The sequence below is a fragment of the Rhinolophus sinicus genome, linkage group LG02 (assembly GCF_036562045.2).
Source record: "Rhinolophus sinicus isolate RSC01 linkage group LG02, ASM3656204v1, whole genome shotgun sequence".
In the NCBI taxonomy this organism is placed as follows: Eukaryota; Metazoa; Chordata; class Mammalia; order Chiroptera; family Rhinolophidae; genus Rhinolophus; species Rhinolophus sinicus.
The window spans coordinates 77,583,909-77,603,090 of record NC_133752.1 but is presented as its reverse complement, the minus strand read 5'-3'; the positions used below and the strand labels follow the sequence as shown (position 1 = coordinate 77,603,090).

The following is a 19,182-nucleotide window of genomic DNA, read 5'->3' as shown; positions in this document are numbered from 1 at the left end:
ACATCTTTTTCTTATATCGACCTCACATTTCTGAAATGAGAGGTGTCAGTGGGGGTGGTGACCCTCAACTAAGAGGAAGTGGTTGATACCAAACACAGGCTGTTCTTTGAAGTTCTTCAAATTAGAATGTAAAGATTTAGGTGCTTTTTTTCTTCTTCTCTTTTTCTCACCTCCACACCTTAGCTGCAATTCTGGAACAAAAGGAAAAATTGCACTCTTTAACTTAACCCTCTCCTCTCCCTTGCAGTATCTTATGTTGTGGCCTGAAATATTAATATGCCTCTTTCCATAAGCCATTTAAGTATACGGGAACTTGGAAAGATGATAGAAGCATATTTACCAAGAGGGTGTATCCCAAATGTTTCTGGTTGGCTGAAAAGATAATATTGCTGGGCATCTTATCTTAGAAAATGCTCCCAAATGTTAGAGAGACACAGTGAAAATGACCACCCAACTTCTATGTGGAATGAAGTGGAGAGAGTCAGAATTTTTTCAAACTATACATTTCTCAATAGCAGAATATTATATAAATGATGGCTCCTTTATGGTTACCTTTAGTGTCTAGTGTCTTATTATTGTCCAAACAGAAACACAAATGACAGAGGACCCCAAAATATAAAAGTTTTCAACATTGTAGATTTTGTGTTGTAAATATTAATGGTAATGGCTACCCCGTTGAAATTTTTCTTTTCTTTTCTTATTTTGCTAAATGAATCATTTTACCTAAAAAAAAAAAATTAAAAAAAATAAAAATATACATTTTATTTTTCCGTAGATATACTAAGTATTTGTTATTTGGGGCATTTAGACAAACTCAGGTCATCTATTTCCAGAAAAATATATGAAATGACTTTTTTTCAATAGTGATATGCATAACACTAATTTTCCACCGTTTTGTTCTGACCATTCTTGTGGATAACTAACACATATTCTAAAAGTTGGTACCTTCAACTTAAAATGGATTACAGACCTGAACGCAACACCTGAAACCATAAAACTTCTAGAAGAAAAAGGGGACAGGCTCCTTGACATCAGTCTTGGCAGTGATTTTTTGGATTTGACACCAAAGCAAAGTCAACAAAAACAAAAATAACAAATGGGACTCTATCAAACTGAAAACTTTCTGGATAGCAAAGGAAACTATCAACAAAATGAAAAGGTAACCTATGGAATGGGAGGAAATATTTGCAAATCATATCTGACAAGAGATAAGATCTGAAATATATAAATAACATATAATTCAATTAATTATATTCAATTAAATAACATATAGTTAAAAAGTGCATAAGAAACTGCAAATACATTTTTCCAAAGAAGATATACAGGTCCATTGAAAAGGTGCCCAACATCACTTATCATTAGAGAAATGCAAATCAAAACTGCAATGAAATATCACCTCACATTTGTTAGAATGGCTGTCATCAAAATAACAAAAGGTAAGTGTTGGTGAAGATGCAGAGAAAAGAGAACCTTTGTACACTGTTGGTTGGGATGTAAATTGGTATAGTCACTATGGAAAACAGTTTGGAGGTTCCTCAAAAATTTAACATATGATCCAGGAATCCCACTTCTGGGTGTGTATCCAAAAGAAATGAAATCAGTATCTCAAAGAGATATCTGCACTCCCATGTTCACTGCAGCATTATTCACAATAGCCAAGCTATAGATGCATGGTATATATACACAGTGGAATATTATTCAACCATGACAAAGAACTAAATTCTTCAATTTACCACAAGATGAATTGACCTTAAGGTCATTATCCTAAGTGAATTAAGCTAGAGAGAAAAAGACAAATATTACGTGTATCACTTATATATGCATATAGAATAAAAAAAACCACGAAAAACGTCAAGCTCATAGAAACAGAGTAGAAAAGTGGTTGCCAGGGGCTGGGGGAGTGGTTGGGGAAATAGGAAAAGGTGGGTAAAAGGGTACAAACTTTCAGCTACAAGATAAATGAGGTCTGAAATGTTCTCACACACAAAAAAGATAAATATGTGAGGTTATATATTGTTAATCATCTAGATGGGGAATTCTTTCACAATGTATACATATATTAAATCCCCACATGCACACTTTAAACATCTTAAATTTTATTTGTCAATTATACCTCAATTAAGTTGAAATTTAAAAAAAAAAGAAGGAAAAGAAACAATATTTGGCTAGTGTTTCCATATAGGAGTTTCTTTCAGGCATTTGTTGGGAAATGTATATATTTTTACAAACCCTGAATTCTGAGAAAAATCAGGTATGAAAAAAAAATGGGGAAAAGCATTGTAATTCTGCAAGAATTAAATCTTAGCAGTCAAATTGAAATCAAGAGCTGGGAATGCAGATGTGCCAGGTTAAGACTCGGAGGTTAATGACGACATGTCCCAGAACTAGGACGGGACCAAGTGAAGTACATGATCAGGCAATCATGCTGCTAGTGGGTGAATGTCTGTAGTCCTGTCTGCTGCTGTCATTCTAAATCAATAAATAGACACATAAATAAATAAACACTAATCAGTTTATATGTAAATAAATCAATAAAAAATAAAAAGCGGGTAGTTGATGTTGGATATGCAATCGTCAGCAACAGAACAAATTTGAACTCCTTCATCTCTGAATTAAAATAAAAACTTTGGTCCCTTCTGTGAATTTTGCCCAAGAACTTTGAAAAATTTTAGCAGGCTCAAGATATGTTTTCTTATGTTGGGGGACCCTACCACACATTACATTAAACACTGAAATTCACTTACCTTCCAAACTATATATAATTGAGTTCACTGGAATTGGAGTAGGCAACATTTAAATTTAAAAACGTACTTACTTTGGGTTTTTAATTTTGTTTTTCCATTTTAGAGTGTATCTATATGTGAGTATGCACACACAACTGAATATGGAGCTATTCCCCCAAATTAAATACATATTTAACATCTCTGTAGGCTCTTAAATGGCTTGAAGCCTCTCGGCATTTTTCTAATGATACATTTCCCTGAATCACCTACCTAACAGAGTCCTATAAAATTCCTTTTGGTCCTGCCAGATTTTCTACTTTGTTTCTGTCTTTATTCACTTTGTTTACCCAGTTGTAACCGTAGTTGGCTTAGAGGAATTCTGATGAATTGCAGGAACACCAAGTGAGCATCTGTGTACTCTGTCATCAGAGTCCAGTAAGAGGAAAGAATCCATAAGAGTAATTTGAACAGGGAAATTCTAATATAATAAATTATTAACTCGTACAAGGTAGTTAAATAATAAAACAGGGTAAATGAAGACTCAAAGCAATTCAGATGTAGCAAATGCGCAAGGCAATATAGACTTTTAGGGATGAAGCATCATGAACAAGGAACAAAGTAAGGACTTGGAAAAGCTCCCTCCTCTGCAAGGCCCAGATTCAGACCTCATAGGAGAGAATATTGCTGCTGCAGGAGCATAGAGCTGGTGAAGAAACATGTGAAGTCCTAGTACATAGGACTATCCTGCGGGCTGGCTGAAAACTCCCCTGTCATGCAGTCCTTTGAAGCTGTGCCGAAGAATGACAGTGTACCTGAACCAGGAAGATAAGCAGAAAGAAAAGTCCCTTTCTCGTGCTCTGACATGGGATATCCCTCCAGCACCCTCTACTGACAAAGCCTAGCATTGTGTGAGCTGTCAAAGGAGCAATGTTTACAGAGTCCTTCTCCTGTGTCACAAAAAAGGGGGGAAGGAGCGTGGGTTTGGAGTTGAGAGGCAATACACTGATAACTCATACACCTAACAAAGTGTGAAATGGTGAGGATTTCCAGTAAGAGCCAGCAGATAGTTTGGTTACTCAACAGATACTGTTTGTTAATTTTGTCCAAATCTAAAGAAGCAAGATAAGGCTAGGGAAAATGAAAGTTGAGTAGTGTAACACATTTAACATAGACACACATAAACACACACACTTGCTCATATTGTAAATCATTAGTGAAGATAGAGCTGAATTTAAAAACATTCATACATTTTGTGAAGAGAAATGATTTGGACTTTCTGATGATCAAATGGAGTGATTGTCAATGTTGATTTTTTTTTTTTTTCTTTTTTTCCTGGAAAGCAAGATAAGTAATGAGGGAAAGTTTGAATTTATGTTAGTGTAGATGACCAGGTCAAGGAATGAAATTTGGCTGTCACACTTTTAGTAGAAAGATATTTATTGTGATGGGGAGGGAAAACACACCCATATTATTATCACCCACATAGAAAAATGGATATGAAGATGTGTAATTCGTGGCTTACCGAAGCAGTTAGTTAATGGGAAAAAAGTAAAGAATAAGTTTAATTTCACTTTTAGTTTAGCAGATTAAGTCATTTCTATGCAGTTGCATACTGTATAGCAAGACCTAAACTCCTAAGTCTTCCTGTTCGGGTCAGTGATGTAGATTTGTAGTGATATTAGCCTGAGAGGTAAAAGCAGCACGGCAAAACATAAATTAATTAATTAATTAAAAACAATTAAGAACCAAAAGAACACACACATACACACACAAACACACACACACAGTATTTCAAAATCATCAGTGTTATTGTCTAAAGAAAGTTGCAGATCTAAATTATAATGAAAGATTCTAATTACAGTGTCTGTGATTTAGTTTAAAATATTTTATTTCAACATTTAAAAAATTCATGAGTAAGAAGGTAATTAAGCTTTGAAATGTATTAGTAGCTGACAATTGACAAGTTTATAATAGGCATGTGCATTTTAGCAACAAATAACTCCTTTTTTTTTTCTTTTCTCCTTGGTTTCTATATAAGATGTTTTCTCACGTATGAGTAGACATTTTCACTGTTTGTGCATATTCTTCAGGCATAAGTGGGATAGCCACCAATACAGCACTAAACCTAGGCTAACAACTTCAGCCCCAAAGGTTATGTCTTGCAGTTCTAAGTGTTAAGGTTAGAACTTGAACAATGGAAACTTTGAAGTCATCACAAGATGTCTGATCCAGAGTTTACCTTTAGGCTTTTAAGAAGCAGGCAGTCAGGTAAGTGGTGACCTTGGTTTATTGATCATACAGATCCCTTGGTTAATACTTTTCTATCATATGAAAACACAAAGTGTATTATCGCTTAGATTCCTCAGAAACTATTGGGAGATTATGTAGTTCAGCATTTACCATCATATGGAAGTTTAGAGAGTTATTATGTCTCCACATTTGGTTGCAAATTGACATTGGATTTAGCTGGTAAGCCTTATCAGAAGTTGTCATCTGTAAATGTAGCTAGATAAGAAAACCTGCTGTAGACATGGGAAATACTGTAGACCAAAAGTAAAGAACTAATGTTTACTCACTTGAAAGCTGGCATGCAGAAGTTGACTACTGGTAGGTTATTGATATTTTAGAAGGATGGGAATTAGACTTGGGTAACATTCATTCATTCAGCCAATATTTTTCAGCACCCTCCTCGAGTTTTTAAAAATGTTCCTCAAAATGTGATTCATAGACACTTGCATTGGAATCACTGGGAGTTATTTATTATAACAATTATTTCCTGGGTTCCTTCTAAGGTCTGTGGAATCGTGATTACTAGTTGTGCAGCTGACAGACAGTATTTTAACAAATTAAGGTATTTGCCCAGGATGAAGGCTGGGGAGATTGGGTGGATGATGGCACCACTCACTGGGAGATGGAACACTGGAAAATTTCTGTTTGCTTTTGTTTTGGTGTTTGGTGGTCAAACATTTATGTTTTGGACACACTGAGCTGGTGTCTCTGTGAGAAAGTGAATTGGAGATGTCTAGGTAGCAGACATAGATCTGCAGCTCAGGAGAAGGGCTTAGAGTAAAGATGGTAGTGGACACCCTGGGCATACAGAAAGTCGTGTTAGGAAAAAGGTAGGGGTGAAATGGTCGTCATACTTTCACAGAAACTTTAGAACACAAGAGGATTGCACAAAAACCTGAGAAGGAGCCACTATGGATGTCTGTCGAAATACAGGGGGATTCCTTTCTCTGAGCTAGACTGTGGTTTGATCCTTAACAATAATAGTCAGAGACCACCACTGCCTTTTATTTATCAGAGTCAATGATGTGCAATAGTCAGGTATCTGTATTACTGCCAGCGCTCAGTCAAGGTAAGATTCTGTATACCGAAGGGGGTATGGTTCATTTGGTAAGGGGATGAACCCACAGGTAACCACAGTAAAACCTCACCTAGAGAATGGGGTAGCAATTCCAGAAAAGAGGGCGCATAGGAGTTCGACTCCATCCTTTACCATCTTGCAGGAAGAAGAGTTGTGAGGGCTAAGTACATCCAGTCATAGTTCTCTTGGCTTCCTGGAAAAACGACATCCCCTTCCACCCTCCCATTCTTGTGTATAAACTAAATAACAAACAGCTATGATTTCTTAACATAAAGTGATTTTTTAAAATAAAAATTGTAGAGGTTGCATATTCTTTCCCCAGGTTTCCAGGGTGGAATCTTTCTTTTTGGGAGAGCCACACAGAACTTCTATGCCTTGATTAAGAATAATAGATGTTATCCATTAGTGCTAGTCCCATTTTCCAGGAAATATCATTAAGTGTAAATTGTTGGCAAGCACAGAAGGTCTCAGATCCCATGATGAGGATTTTCCCACAATATCTGGAATATACAGCTTTAATGCCAATGCAGGAGACTATTACAAAGGTAGGGAGGGGACAACCGTGTCATATGTTATGGGAAAATCAAAAGAAGTATTCAAATGTATCATTAGATTAAGAACAAAGAGATTTTGCTGATTGGTAAAAGCAACCAGATTGCAGTGGATTGAGCATATGGGAGGTGAGGACATGGAGAAAGAGGGGGGGCAGCATTTTAAAGCAGCATGGTTGAAAAGAGGAGGTGAGACACAGGGCAGTAGCTGTAAAGCATTATAATTATCTGTGAGGCTATTATTTTTAAAGATTGCATTGAATTTCTCACTGTTCTCTGAACATGCCATTATCTTTAACAACTCTCTGGCCTTGCGAAGGTTTTTCCCTATTCTTGTTATGTATCCGTCCTCCTTTGCCAACTGGAGATCTTTCATTTATTCAAGGCCAAGTTCAAATTTCATCTTCTCTGATGTTTTCCTAAGCTACTCCAAATAGAGTCAGTGCTTCCTGTCCTTGTACTTCACCACATGGTGTTCACACATTTTTTATGACTTTGCACACAGGATTATAAAATCTTTACATGTCTTTCTTTTTTACTGCATCTGAGCTACTAGAAGGCATGAGTTGTATTTGCTTTTTTCAACAGGATTTACTAAATACATACTCAGTGTCTGTCGCAGCGTCGGGAGCTAAAATACTGAAGTATAACCAGTGCTGTCCTCAAACTGTTCCCAGTGCAGTGGTGGTGGGGGGTGCAGCTGAGAGAAAAAAAAAAAGAAATCATCAATTTTAAGACAGTGCGACCATGCTTTCATTGAAGTCTTTTTGGATTAATATGGTAGTGTAGTGGATGTGGGTAGAGGATGTCTGTATCTAAGATTTCTAGGAAATAATACCACTAAGGAGGACAAATAGGGATTGGCCAGCTTCACAACGGGAAGAGTATTTTAGCACAAATTGGAAGTGTGTTGAATTTTTTAAAATGCAAAAGTTCATGGTGACTGGAGCCTACAGTGCTCTTAGGGATTTTGGAGGAGATGAGGCTAGAAAATAACTCAGAGCCAGATCATAATGGGACTTATAGCCAAGTCCACCCCCATGCAAAGAGCCATAAAAGTATCCCCAAATAAAATGAAAACATAGTAGACCTCTGTTAACCAGAGAACTTACTATGCCATGGCCTTTTTTGGTATGCATTGACATTCTTTAAAATATAACTATTATACAGAATAAAAGCCTAATTAGTATAATTAGTTTAATTATAAAAAGTATAATTAGTTTAATATAGTTACACAGACACACATACATACTTCACACTTGTGAATTTAAGAGTTAAGGTATTACATGCAGGTGACTGCTCTCAGATATTTGAGAGCTTTTCTACCTCGACTGACACCTTTCTCCTTATGGACCATTGGAGTTATTGCCCAGAATCCTTGTATATTCATTCACGGGCTAATTATTTTTTATTTTCTGTGTTTCAGGCAGTTTATTAGATACTGGTGACACAGCACTGAAGGAGGTGGTTCTGGTCCTTGTTCTCAGTGTGGAGTGAAAGTTGGCCAAATGTAGGGGTTGGTAAGAAAAAGAGAGTGCAGCAGAAATCAATGAGATTGGGTGGTAAGAGGGAGCATGACACAGCAGAGGCCCTAAAATATCAGTATTGCTCCAAGAGAGAGCGTGTGGGGTGAAAGGTGGATTGTTGAACATGAGGCTAGAGAGGTAAGGAACGGAGAGATTATACTGGGCCTTGGAGGCTGTGAGAAAGGATTTGGACTTCATCTCAAGGGCTTAGAAATTCTACTGATAAACTCAGCAACACTTCATTCTTTGGATCTCCTTTCCTGACATCATGGCAGCATCTCAGGCACATCCTGTAGCTTTCCATTCACTTTCAAATATCAAAGAGTCCAGGCCAGTCCAATTTAAACACTAATCTCTTATGCCATTTGAATCTTCTCTCCTTTCCTCAGCTATGTTCACAGCCAAAGGATATATAGTAAGCAATTGGCCATGTTCTCCTCTTTCTCTCCTTTTTCTGGCTCTTCCAAAGTTGAGGCAAGGTGAAGGGAGATTATACAAAGGAACAACATGTCTTTTTACTTAGCTTGTGCTATTGATAATTTTCTCTCAGCAATCAATGCCATTTACATTGCTGGAAGATAAATGCAGACTCTTTCATGGGCCACACTTGTGATTTCTGCTCAGTGTACGCTTTATTACCCCAAACACCTAAAAACAGGTGGCTTATTCTTTAACGGACCTCTTGTGGCATCATACTCAGCCCTTGCACTTTACTATGTGATGTTTTGCAGCTGGGTATCCCTCCATTGTCAGGTCACCCTTTTGTTGAGTATGGTGAATGGGGAGAGGGATACTTTCAAGGTGATTTAAGCCAGGTTACCTTCCGTGATGTCCAAACAGTTTCAAAGAACTCTATACATATGATCTCATTTCATCCTTACATGAGTTCTCAGAAGTAGATTCTATTATTATCATCATTTTGTAGGTAAGTCAATTGAAATAAAGAGAAAGTAAACCTGCTCAAGGTCAGATACCTTGGTCTACCTGACTTGAGAGTGCATGCTGTTAATATCTATATCATGTTACTTTATTTATTATTGTTGCTGTCCTTCAGTCTTGTGTTTGAGTCACTTTTAAATGTGGAAAGACTTTGACAGAGATTCTAAATCTCCAATATCAGCCCTGCAACTAATTTCTCTCTTCACCTTCCATAATCCATGATTGACATCCATTTATTGGTCTGAAAAATAAGGGAATTTCACTCTGTTGTCTTGCCTCCAAAGATTGTTTTTATATATTGTATAAGGAAAAGAGCATGGTGTTAGGAAGCATACATTTGGGGTTCAAATTTTGGCTTCCTCCCTTTCTCTCCCTCTCTTATTTTTTTTTTTTCAATGTGGCTTCAGAAGTATTCCTTACCTGTGAAACGCCGATACTTTTATATATTTAATAAGATTATGAATTTTAAATAATAAATTATATCAAATTGAGTTTCAATTAACAAATTGTAACTGTTAATCATTTTGAAAGCTTTGATTAGCTATATTTTAATAATCTACAATTAGAATATGAATCTTTAGTATAAGTTTCTAATTTGGTCATGAAACTCGGTTGGCCCCTATTTCCAAAGGGAAAGCCCAGGCAGTTTATCTGCACCATGGTTGGGACATGCGGTGTCTATGGTTTTCTGCAATCTCTGAGTGAGCTTTTATGCATAAAAGAGTTTTCTGATCTTGTGCTAATTGTGTTTATTGACACTCTGTTGATCTGTTCTTAAGGTTCTAATTTTTTGCAATGTTTGCAGTGCTAATACTGGGCTAAGTTTATGGTTCAACCCCTTTGAATACACACTGAAAGTGTTGGAGTTCAACCATTCTTGTATATTCCAAGGTTGTTGTTTCTTTAATTGCTCCACACCTGCTTTATAAACCACATTTTCTTTGTATAGAAGAAACACATTGATTGTAATTTATTCAGAGGAGACTAGGCTTTATTAGCAAAGAGGGTATAATAAAACAAATTTGGTACTTTAAAATACATTCAGTAAATCAAAGTAAGTGAGAAATCACTCTGAGAGCAGGCCTGCCATTTGGTTGTTTTAGTGAGTAGATATAATTCATCAGAAATAGGCTACAAACATTGACTTATAATTAATGTAGCCAGACACTAAAAATATGCTGTCTTCACTAAATTAATGTGTCCTTGAAATCATGTTTACACAATGAACTGTGCAACAGACAGTGATTTCCTTGTTTGCAATACTTATAATGGAAATAACACTTAGGGGTAGTAAAAATTTTGGACTGGAAACTGTACCTTTGTCTTGGCTCTGCCCCTAACAAGCTTGGAAACAGGAAATTCACTGAATTTAGAATTTATTTATAATCCAAGGTATAAAAAAAATGAAATTGGAATAAATTTCTGGTAAAGATTTTTTTCAAATCTGGAAGTATTTGGATTCTTTAGCTCTTCAGCTTTACCCAACAATAAGTCTCGTGTTTCTTGAGAGCTGCATGCTATATCCTTACGAATTTTTTTTTATTTGTTTTGTTCTAAGGTTTTTCCTTAGTTGTTTGTATATTCCCTGAGAGATTTTGCAGTTGACCTTGTTGTTATTTATTTCTTTTAGAATCTTAGTTCATGGGTCTAAGTCTTCAGTTTGTATGAAGAAGTTGCATTGTTTTGAACTTCTCAGGCAATTGTCTTATAATGCACAAAAATGTAATTTCTGTATCAGTATATACTCATTGCAAATTTGAAATGTATTTTAACGAATCTTTCAAGGATATTATTTTTGAATACTGAAAATGCACATTTTATATGAATTTAAGGCAACCATGTGTAAATAATTTATTTGCAAATCCTGTTATTCTTAATGGATATCCAATAAATATTATTTGGTTGAAATGTCTCCTTATCCTGCCTTTTTAATTTAGAAAGCAAACTAGTGGATCAACTGTATTTATTTATGTATTTATATATCAATATACTTTTGTACTACTATATTAAAATATTAAAGGTAAGCACTAAAGCAGAAATTAGAATGAAAGTTAAATTACTTATTATTTCATGAATAATTATATTTATTAATAAAAGATTTATCTTTGCTCCAACTTAAGCTTGCTATTCATGATAATATTTTAGCAATTATATCTTTAAGTGTGCTTTATTATTTCTAAATGTCTTTCTTAAATACTTTGTAACATAACAGTCAGAGGTCTGATTCTAATTCACATTATTTTAATACTTGTTTTTATGACTGTTGTAGATGAAAAAGATTTATAAATTCAAATTTAAAAAAGGTCATCTTTGGCTATTGGTTACTGAATCATCCCAAATGGATGTATATTTAAAAATCCCATCAACCAATTTTAGATATTTGTCTTCATGTTCTAGATGTTTATTTATTTTTTTATTTTTTCTGTGGTTTGTTTGTTTGTTTGTTTGTTTTACTTACTGTTAGCAGCAATGACCTTATGTTATCATTAGCCAGTAGTTCAAGGTACAACATTTGCTTAAGAGGAAGCTCATTATTAAAAACAATGAGTGTAAACCCATATTCTAAATAACCTCATTGATAATTATAAATTTGGTTTTGCAGATTTTGTTTTAGTTGACTAGCTCATCATCCTTCATGTGGCTAATGAAGAGCTCATATTAGGCATAGAAGTGATATCCCTTTTTCTTGTTGTCCACTTGTGTCTGTATAATTATTAGGGTTTTCTTCAACCCTTGGTGTAATTTAGCAGTAATCTTTTGGAGCCATCTGTCTATTTTCACTAGAGTGAGTTTAATCAAAACTAAATGTTGTAACTTTTAAATTCACCTAAGTACAAGTCACAGTACACCGAAAGCAAATGAATGAGGCATCACTTGACGATTCCCCACTGAAGCTCCTTCTTTTGTTGTAAGATGCCTTACATACATGACCATCATCTACTTATGGACTTGTGAGAATGCCAATATTATTCCATATATTATCTATTAGCAAAGCTTCATGTATTTCTTATCTTTAGATAAGAATTCTAATTAAAAATAAAGATTCTATATTTTCTTCCTACACCCAAATGGGTGTATATACCCCACTTTGTAAACCATTGTTCTGAGCTGATTATCCTGCTTCTGCTCACAGGCTTTCTCTTCATTGAGGTACCATACAGTTGATTACAGTTATTTTGGCTAAGTGATAGCCAACCTGCCTCCCTGGGATTAGACTCATGAGACTTTCTTTGGAGTCACATGATGAAGTGAAGTTTTAGATGCTCTCAAGCTCTTTATTCATTCACAGAAATATTTTAGTTTTCTCTCAGAGCTGGCTAGTGTAATAGATTGCAGTGATGGCCCCCATTTTTCACTTCTTTCTATATCCGCATCTTTTGCTGTTTAACTTTGTAACGCCCTCCCACTGAAAGTGGAGTGACCTGCTGTAATACTTGTTACTCAACGTAACCATGTAACTTGCTTTGACCAATGAAATGTTAAAACACATTACACAAGCAATGCCTTCAAATGTGCTTGTGCACTGGGGTTTATTATTTTGTACTTCTGACATTGTCATAAGATTGATAAGCCCAGGATAGCCCAGTGGTCCCTGGAGGAGGATGAGAGACAGAGGATGGAGCAGAGCTGAATTGTCCCTGTGGCCCTACATGTTCGCAGCCCAGATCAGCCAATGGCTACCTACCCCACAGATGCATGAGCAAGAATAGCTGAGATCAACCGAGCCAAGGTGAGGTCTGCTGACCACTAGTCTCATGACTTCTGAGATAATAATAACTGGTTGCTGTTTGAAGCTCCTGTGTTTTAGGTGGTTTTTACATGTTAGCAGCTAAATGATACTAGCTAGTCTCTAGATTTTACTAGTAAAACTCTGATTTCCCTTAATGACATTTACAAATTCAGGATTAGGGGAGAGTACTTTACATTTTACCCTCTGTACTCTCTGTTCAATCCTCAACTCTTGCATTCTAGCTTCTGGACTTTTCTTTTGACTAAGCTTTTAAGATATTTCAGCACTATTTGACACTGTTAGTCTCTTTATATATGTTTCTTAAATTTTATTTTTTCTCCTTCTACTCCGCGTGTGTGAGTGTGTGTGTGTGTGTGTGTGTGTGTGTGTGTGTGTATGTGTTCTTTTATGGCTCCTCTTTCTCAATTTTCTAGAGCTCTTTTATTGTTTATTTTCATCAGTTAATCATGAAACATGATTTTTAAAAAATCCTCATTATTTTAATTATCACTGCTAAAAGCAATATAGTCTGGGATATGTCCAATATATTAGTAATCACATTAAATCTAAATGGACTGAATTACCATTAAAAGATGGTAATGTCTTAAGATATTCTCAATAAATTGGAAATAATTGGTATCTTCAGAGTATATTCTCTTATTACAAATGCAGTAAAATTAAACATCATTGAATACACACACACACACATGTAAAGAAACTAATACATTTGGAAACATAAAACCACACTTCACACTATCTCTCACATAAAGAAGAAAAGTCATAATGGGAATTATAAAATGTCTTTGAACAATAATGAAAACATTATTAATTATAATTATTATATAGCTATAGTAATCATGACTTTAGAACTGATGCAGGGATTGACAAATAGAAAAGAAGAGAAATCTCAGAAACATCCATACCTATATGGACACTAGATACATGAGAGAAATGCCATTGCAGATCTGTGGGGAAAGATGGCCAGTCAATAAATGGCACTAGAAAGTTGTTTTTCCCATTAGAAAAAAAGGTTGTATCTTTATCTCATATGATAGAAAATAATTCCAGGATCTAAATTTTAATTTACCTCTTAAGAAGAAACATACAGGGATATATTTATGATATATCATATATCTTTATGATCTTTATTAGAATTCTTATTGAGTGTGTATTTTTAAAAATATTATATATAGATAATATAAAGAATTTCTCTAACTCAATTAAGAAAAAGTCAACCTAAAGGAAACTAAGTAAATGAAATAAACAGACAATCCATAAGAGAAAACTAGAGTATTTAATGAACATGAAAATGTGTTAAATTTCACTAGGTAACAGAGAAATCCAAATGGTAGTGCTAAGAAACATTTCACACCAATCGTAATGGCTAAAATGAAATACTCCGTACCAAATTGTAGAGAAACAAGAAAGTTTATACACTGCTAGTGGGGAAATAAATGTGCATACCTCTTAGGATTTCAATTTGACAATATCTTGTTATTTTTGAGGATGCACATACAATACATTCCAGTAATCCACTTACCAACTTATTCTAGGGCAGTGGTGGGCATACCAGCTCCCAAGGGCCAAATCCTATCAGCTGTCTATTCTTGTGAACAAAAAATTGTTGGAACATACCACTCTCACTCATTTATGTGTTGCCTGTGGGGACTTTCACACAATAGCAGAGTTGAATAGTTGTGATACTGGCCATATGGCCTGCAAAGCCTAAGGTATTTATTAACCGGCACTTTATGGAAAGAGTTTACTAACCTCTGGGCTAGACTAACTCTTACACCTTTGTATTAAAAGCATTATATAGGAATTTTTATAGCAGTATTGCTTACAATGGTAACAAATTAGAAATAGAAAACAATATATAAGTGTAAGGAGAAAAATGGATATATGAAATATTCGTATAAGGTAATCCTACATAGCAGTGAAAATCAATCAAAGCACTAGATGCATTGCCATGAATAAATCTCAACTATCTAACTGAAAAAAGTGAGTGTCAGAAAAATATACACAGTATATTTTTGTACCATTTCTGTAAATGTTAAAAATGTGACACACAACACATATATTTGTATAGTAAATGTGTAAGTACATGTATGGGAATTATAAACACCAAATTCAAGAAGATAATTTCCTCAGAGAGTAGGGGAATGTGATTGTGGAAGGCTAAACAGGAGAAGAAAGGCTGCAATAGTATTTGTGATGACATTTCTGCCAGTGATAGTTACGAGGTGTTTTTAATATTCTTATTACTCTTGCATATATATCTGAAGACAAAGTAAAATAATATACAAATGAAAGCCAGGGTCCCTTTCTTGAAGATTTGCAAGCTAGTTGGGAGGCAGAGGAACAAATGTATAGTTGCAATATATAATCTTATAGTAATAGAATGTTTTACAAGTAATAAAGATAGACATATGATTATGTATTTTCTAGGTGTTTAAGGGACTGGGAATGTGGTTGTGAGTAGAACTCATTTGAGAGGGTAGGGAACTTGTTTTATTTGAGAAATGGTAGAGAGTGAGGATTTTTAAAATTCCCTGGCAGATAGCATGAATGTGCCTGGTAGGCATGGGAGAAAAGGGCCCAGATCATGCTGGATAGGTTGGCAGGGCACAACTTGGGAACCTGTGAATGCTCAAAAACAAATGGCATTCCTGAAAACCATTTTTAAAAAGGATGGCCTGAAACGTACTGTTTGTAAACCTTATGTATCTCCTATGTGGGAGGGCTGTAGGACATGATTGCCATAGCAATAGCATCTAAAACAAATACAACACACCATAATTTACAGAAAGGGAAAAATTGAATTTGAAGTTTGATAAAAACAGTTGTAAAATATATTAAATTTTCCTGGAAAAGTAAATGTTATAGATACTCGCGTTTGGCTGGAATTTGAGGGAACCACAATTGGAAAGAAACACTTGCGTAAAAACTTATCCTATATAAAGACTCATATCTTAATCTAGTTTTTTATTGTTGTTGTTGTTATTTGAATTCTTCTATATGGAATTAAACATGTAAAACAATGACTAAACCATGGAGACTGAGGGTGGGTTAGATTATAAAATTTTCTCCTGCGGATTAGAAGCACAGCCCATAACCACTGTTCATAAACTGTTCAAATGCCATTACCTATGGCTGATATTTATCATCTTCATCCATTCAATTTTTGAGGGATCACTGGGAATCATTTACTTTCATTTTCTTGATTTATATTTGAGTTGATATTTTCATAAGTATATGGCCTTTTATATTTGCCCCTTTTTGCACACACAATTTTAGTTAAGTGAAATAGTCAATTACTGCAGTGTTTATTTTCAAACGTGTGATAACTGACATTATGTTCAAAAGAGAATTTCTGAATTTCCAATCTCCAGTGTGTAGTTGAACATTTTAATTAGTTATCATGTGAGTGAGTACACAAACATACGCTGACAACATTTTAACATCCAATAGATTGTCAGCATTAATCACGATTGTGAATTGTGTATCTCATCTAAAATGTATGCATTCTCTTATGCTAAGAAGACAGAAAGTAAAAAGATGGGAGGAATGGACAAGTAGGGGGCAATGAGAAAGAGAGAGAGGGACAGGAGAGAAGAACAGAGAAAGAGAATTGAGAGAAAGATTCCGCTAACAAAATATTGGAGAATGATAATAAAAGAATTGATAACTAGATGGGTCTGTATAAATGTTAAAAAATATATTTTAACCTGAGGGAGTTTGAAAACTATTTGTATTTTAAGTATTCTAATAACTTTTCAAAGTCTTCCTTTTACAACTAATTTCACAAAATAAACTTTATTAAAATCATCATCTACCCCCAGTACATTCTTGCTAACAATATATCTCACCTTTTTTTTTTTTTTTTTTTAGGATTTAAAATAATGAGATATTCTATAGTTTCTTTGGCAACAGGAGATGATGATTCATACAGATCTGACAGTGTGTTTAATAGTTGTTTCTTTTTTTCATTTTTTTTTTGCTACTGAGAAGGCTGCCTACTCATTCTTTCTTGAGATAAATGACTTAAAACAGTCCACCCGAACACTGCCCCAAGCATGCCCCCTCTCCAAGTAGTTCTAGACCATAGAATACACTAAAGCAGTTTGAGACCTTGTTCAACTGAAAGAGACCAGATAAAGTCAATTTATTCTTTTCCTCTCGTAATAATATGTCGTTAATTGTGTACATACACATACTTTATACCATTGTAAGTGGCAATATTTATTGATAAGAGGAATGATCTTACTGATTCAAAATTTATTTCTCGCAATTATAGCTTCTCTCTTTTTAAACTATTCATATTATTGTTTTTGTTGGAGTTTTGTAATCCTTGTATCTAAAACATTTATTATTTTCAAAAGAATGCTACTTTATATTTCAGGAATATACAATAGATGTTTTCTTTCGACAAAAATGGAAAGATGAACGGTTAAAATTTAAAGGTCCTATGAACATCCTTCGACTTAACAATTTAATGGCTAGCAAAATTTGGACTCCAGACACCTTCTTTCACAATGGGAAAAAATCAGTAGCTCATAATATGACAATGCCAAATAAGCTTCTTCGAATCCAGGATGATGGGACTCTGCTATACACAATGAGGTATGTTTTCAGGTTTGGTATGTTGCATTTAAATACTGGCAAATCCATGTATGAAAAAAAACTGGTCAACCTACTTGTCAAGTATTAGCACAAGTTGAAGGTTTCCTTAAGAGATTATTGAAGTATCCATAATATGCCTTGTAAATGCTTGCATATTTAAAAATAAACATAACATAGTATTTATGAGTTTGATTCTAAATGTGTTAAAAATGTAAGACTTCCCTTAGTTATTAAGAATTGATATTTTAGGCTATTTTGCACACTACATTTTAATTAAGTACAGTTTAATAGCATGACTTAAACTTTTCTTTATACCAGCTTGTAATTTTATTTTTAATATCTTATCAGATAGCCCATCAAACATTTAAATGATTTTTAAGCAAACTTTTGTTTAATATTGTGATCCACCTGATGAAATTAGTCTAAAAACTATAAATTTAAAAAATTCAGAGGAAGTTTTTAATTAATGAGGCTTGTAAGCAGATTGATCCCATAAGCATATGTATTATGTTGAACCATATGAAATTGCCTTTTTGTAAATTAAAAAGTATCATATAGCATCAATTTCATATTATTCAACCTTAAAAAAAAAGTCTAAAGGGATATATGAGTGTTGACACTACTGTTCCATTTTAACTATTTCCATGAATCAATCTTTAAAAATAAGTTGCTTGTATTATGTAATAATGAAAATTATCACAAATCTAACAAAATGATGTATAATCTAAAATTAAAGTGTTTAATAAAGGCTTTAAATTTAAAGCATGGATAATTTTCATCAGCAGATGTGTATTTCAGGCATTTTATGTAATGTCATTTCATACAAAATATTAAGTGGTAGATTTCAATTGTGAACATTATTTAACAAGGGGCAATAACAGTCCTGATTTTTAAAGAAAAATTTCTTGAGGACTCATTGCTAAATGATCGTTGCCTAAAATGGAAGTGTTAGCTTCCATTTTTGCCTCTCTCTCTAAAACTTTCAATTCAGAGGCCATACCTCTATGATTTTACACACTTGTATCATTTCTATGGATTAAGACAGTGATTGAAAATTTGGGTCTTAAACAAAATATAGTCAGATAACACACCGAGTTTTGGAAATTATTGCATGGGGTTCTGCTTAAATACTCTCTTAGAAGTATATAAGCTATAATTGTTGTCCACAATTATTTTGCTCATTATGAGAGATTCTTCTGTAAGTGTGATTTAGTACGTGTTTTATTCACTTTAGCTTTGTGTGAAATGGACTACTTGATGACTGCTTTCTTTATAACAGATTTTCTATGATCACAATCTCTTTATTGTGATCATGTAGATACATAAAAATATTTAGTTAACATTCATAACTTGTGTCCGTAATTTAGCCAACAGTCTAGTATCAACAAGCTATTTTCAGGAGATGAATCTATATATGTATCTATATATATTTCTATATTTATATTCATGTACCTATATATGATACTTATTCAGTTTACATTTTTTTGAAGAGAGCTCATCTGAGCTAATATTGGATTCTCATATCAATTTTGCTGTATGGTTGTTGACATGATGGGAGAAAATGACAATTTTTTCATTATAGAGTTTTTTTCATTTTTTTCTCTAATATTTTAAATACTAATAGAGGTTAATGAGAAAATAGCTCTTCAGAAATGTATATATGACTTCTTTACTTTTTAATAAACCATAGAGTATAAAACAGGTAATTACATTTGTAAATAAA

At 34.1% G+C, this 19,182-nt stretch overlaps 1 protein-coding gene across 6 annotated transcripts in view; it reads left to right on the top strand.

The window, feature by feature from the left end:
- Positions 1-19,182, top strand: part of GABRA2 (gamma-aminobutyric acid type A receptor subunit alpha2) — a 134,124-nt gene that overhangs the window by 57,925 nt on the left and 57,017 nt on the right. For all 6 annotated transcript variants that reach the window (XM_074324634.1, XM_074324633.1, XM_074324632.1 and 3 more), the window contains one exon: positions 17,239-17,459. In XM_074324634.1, the coding sequence (XP_074180735.1) occupies positions 17,239-17,459 (221 nt within the window). The remainder of the gene's footprint in view (positions 1-17,238; positions 17,460-19,182) is intronic.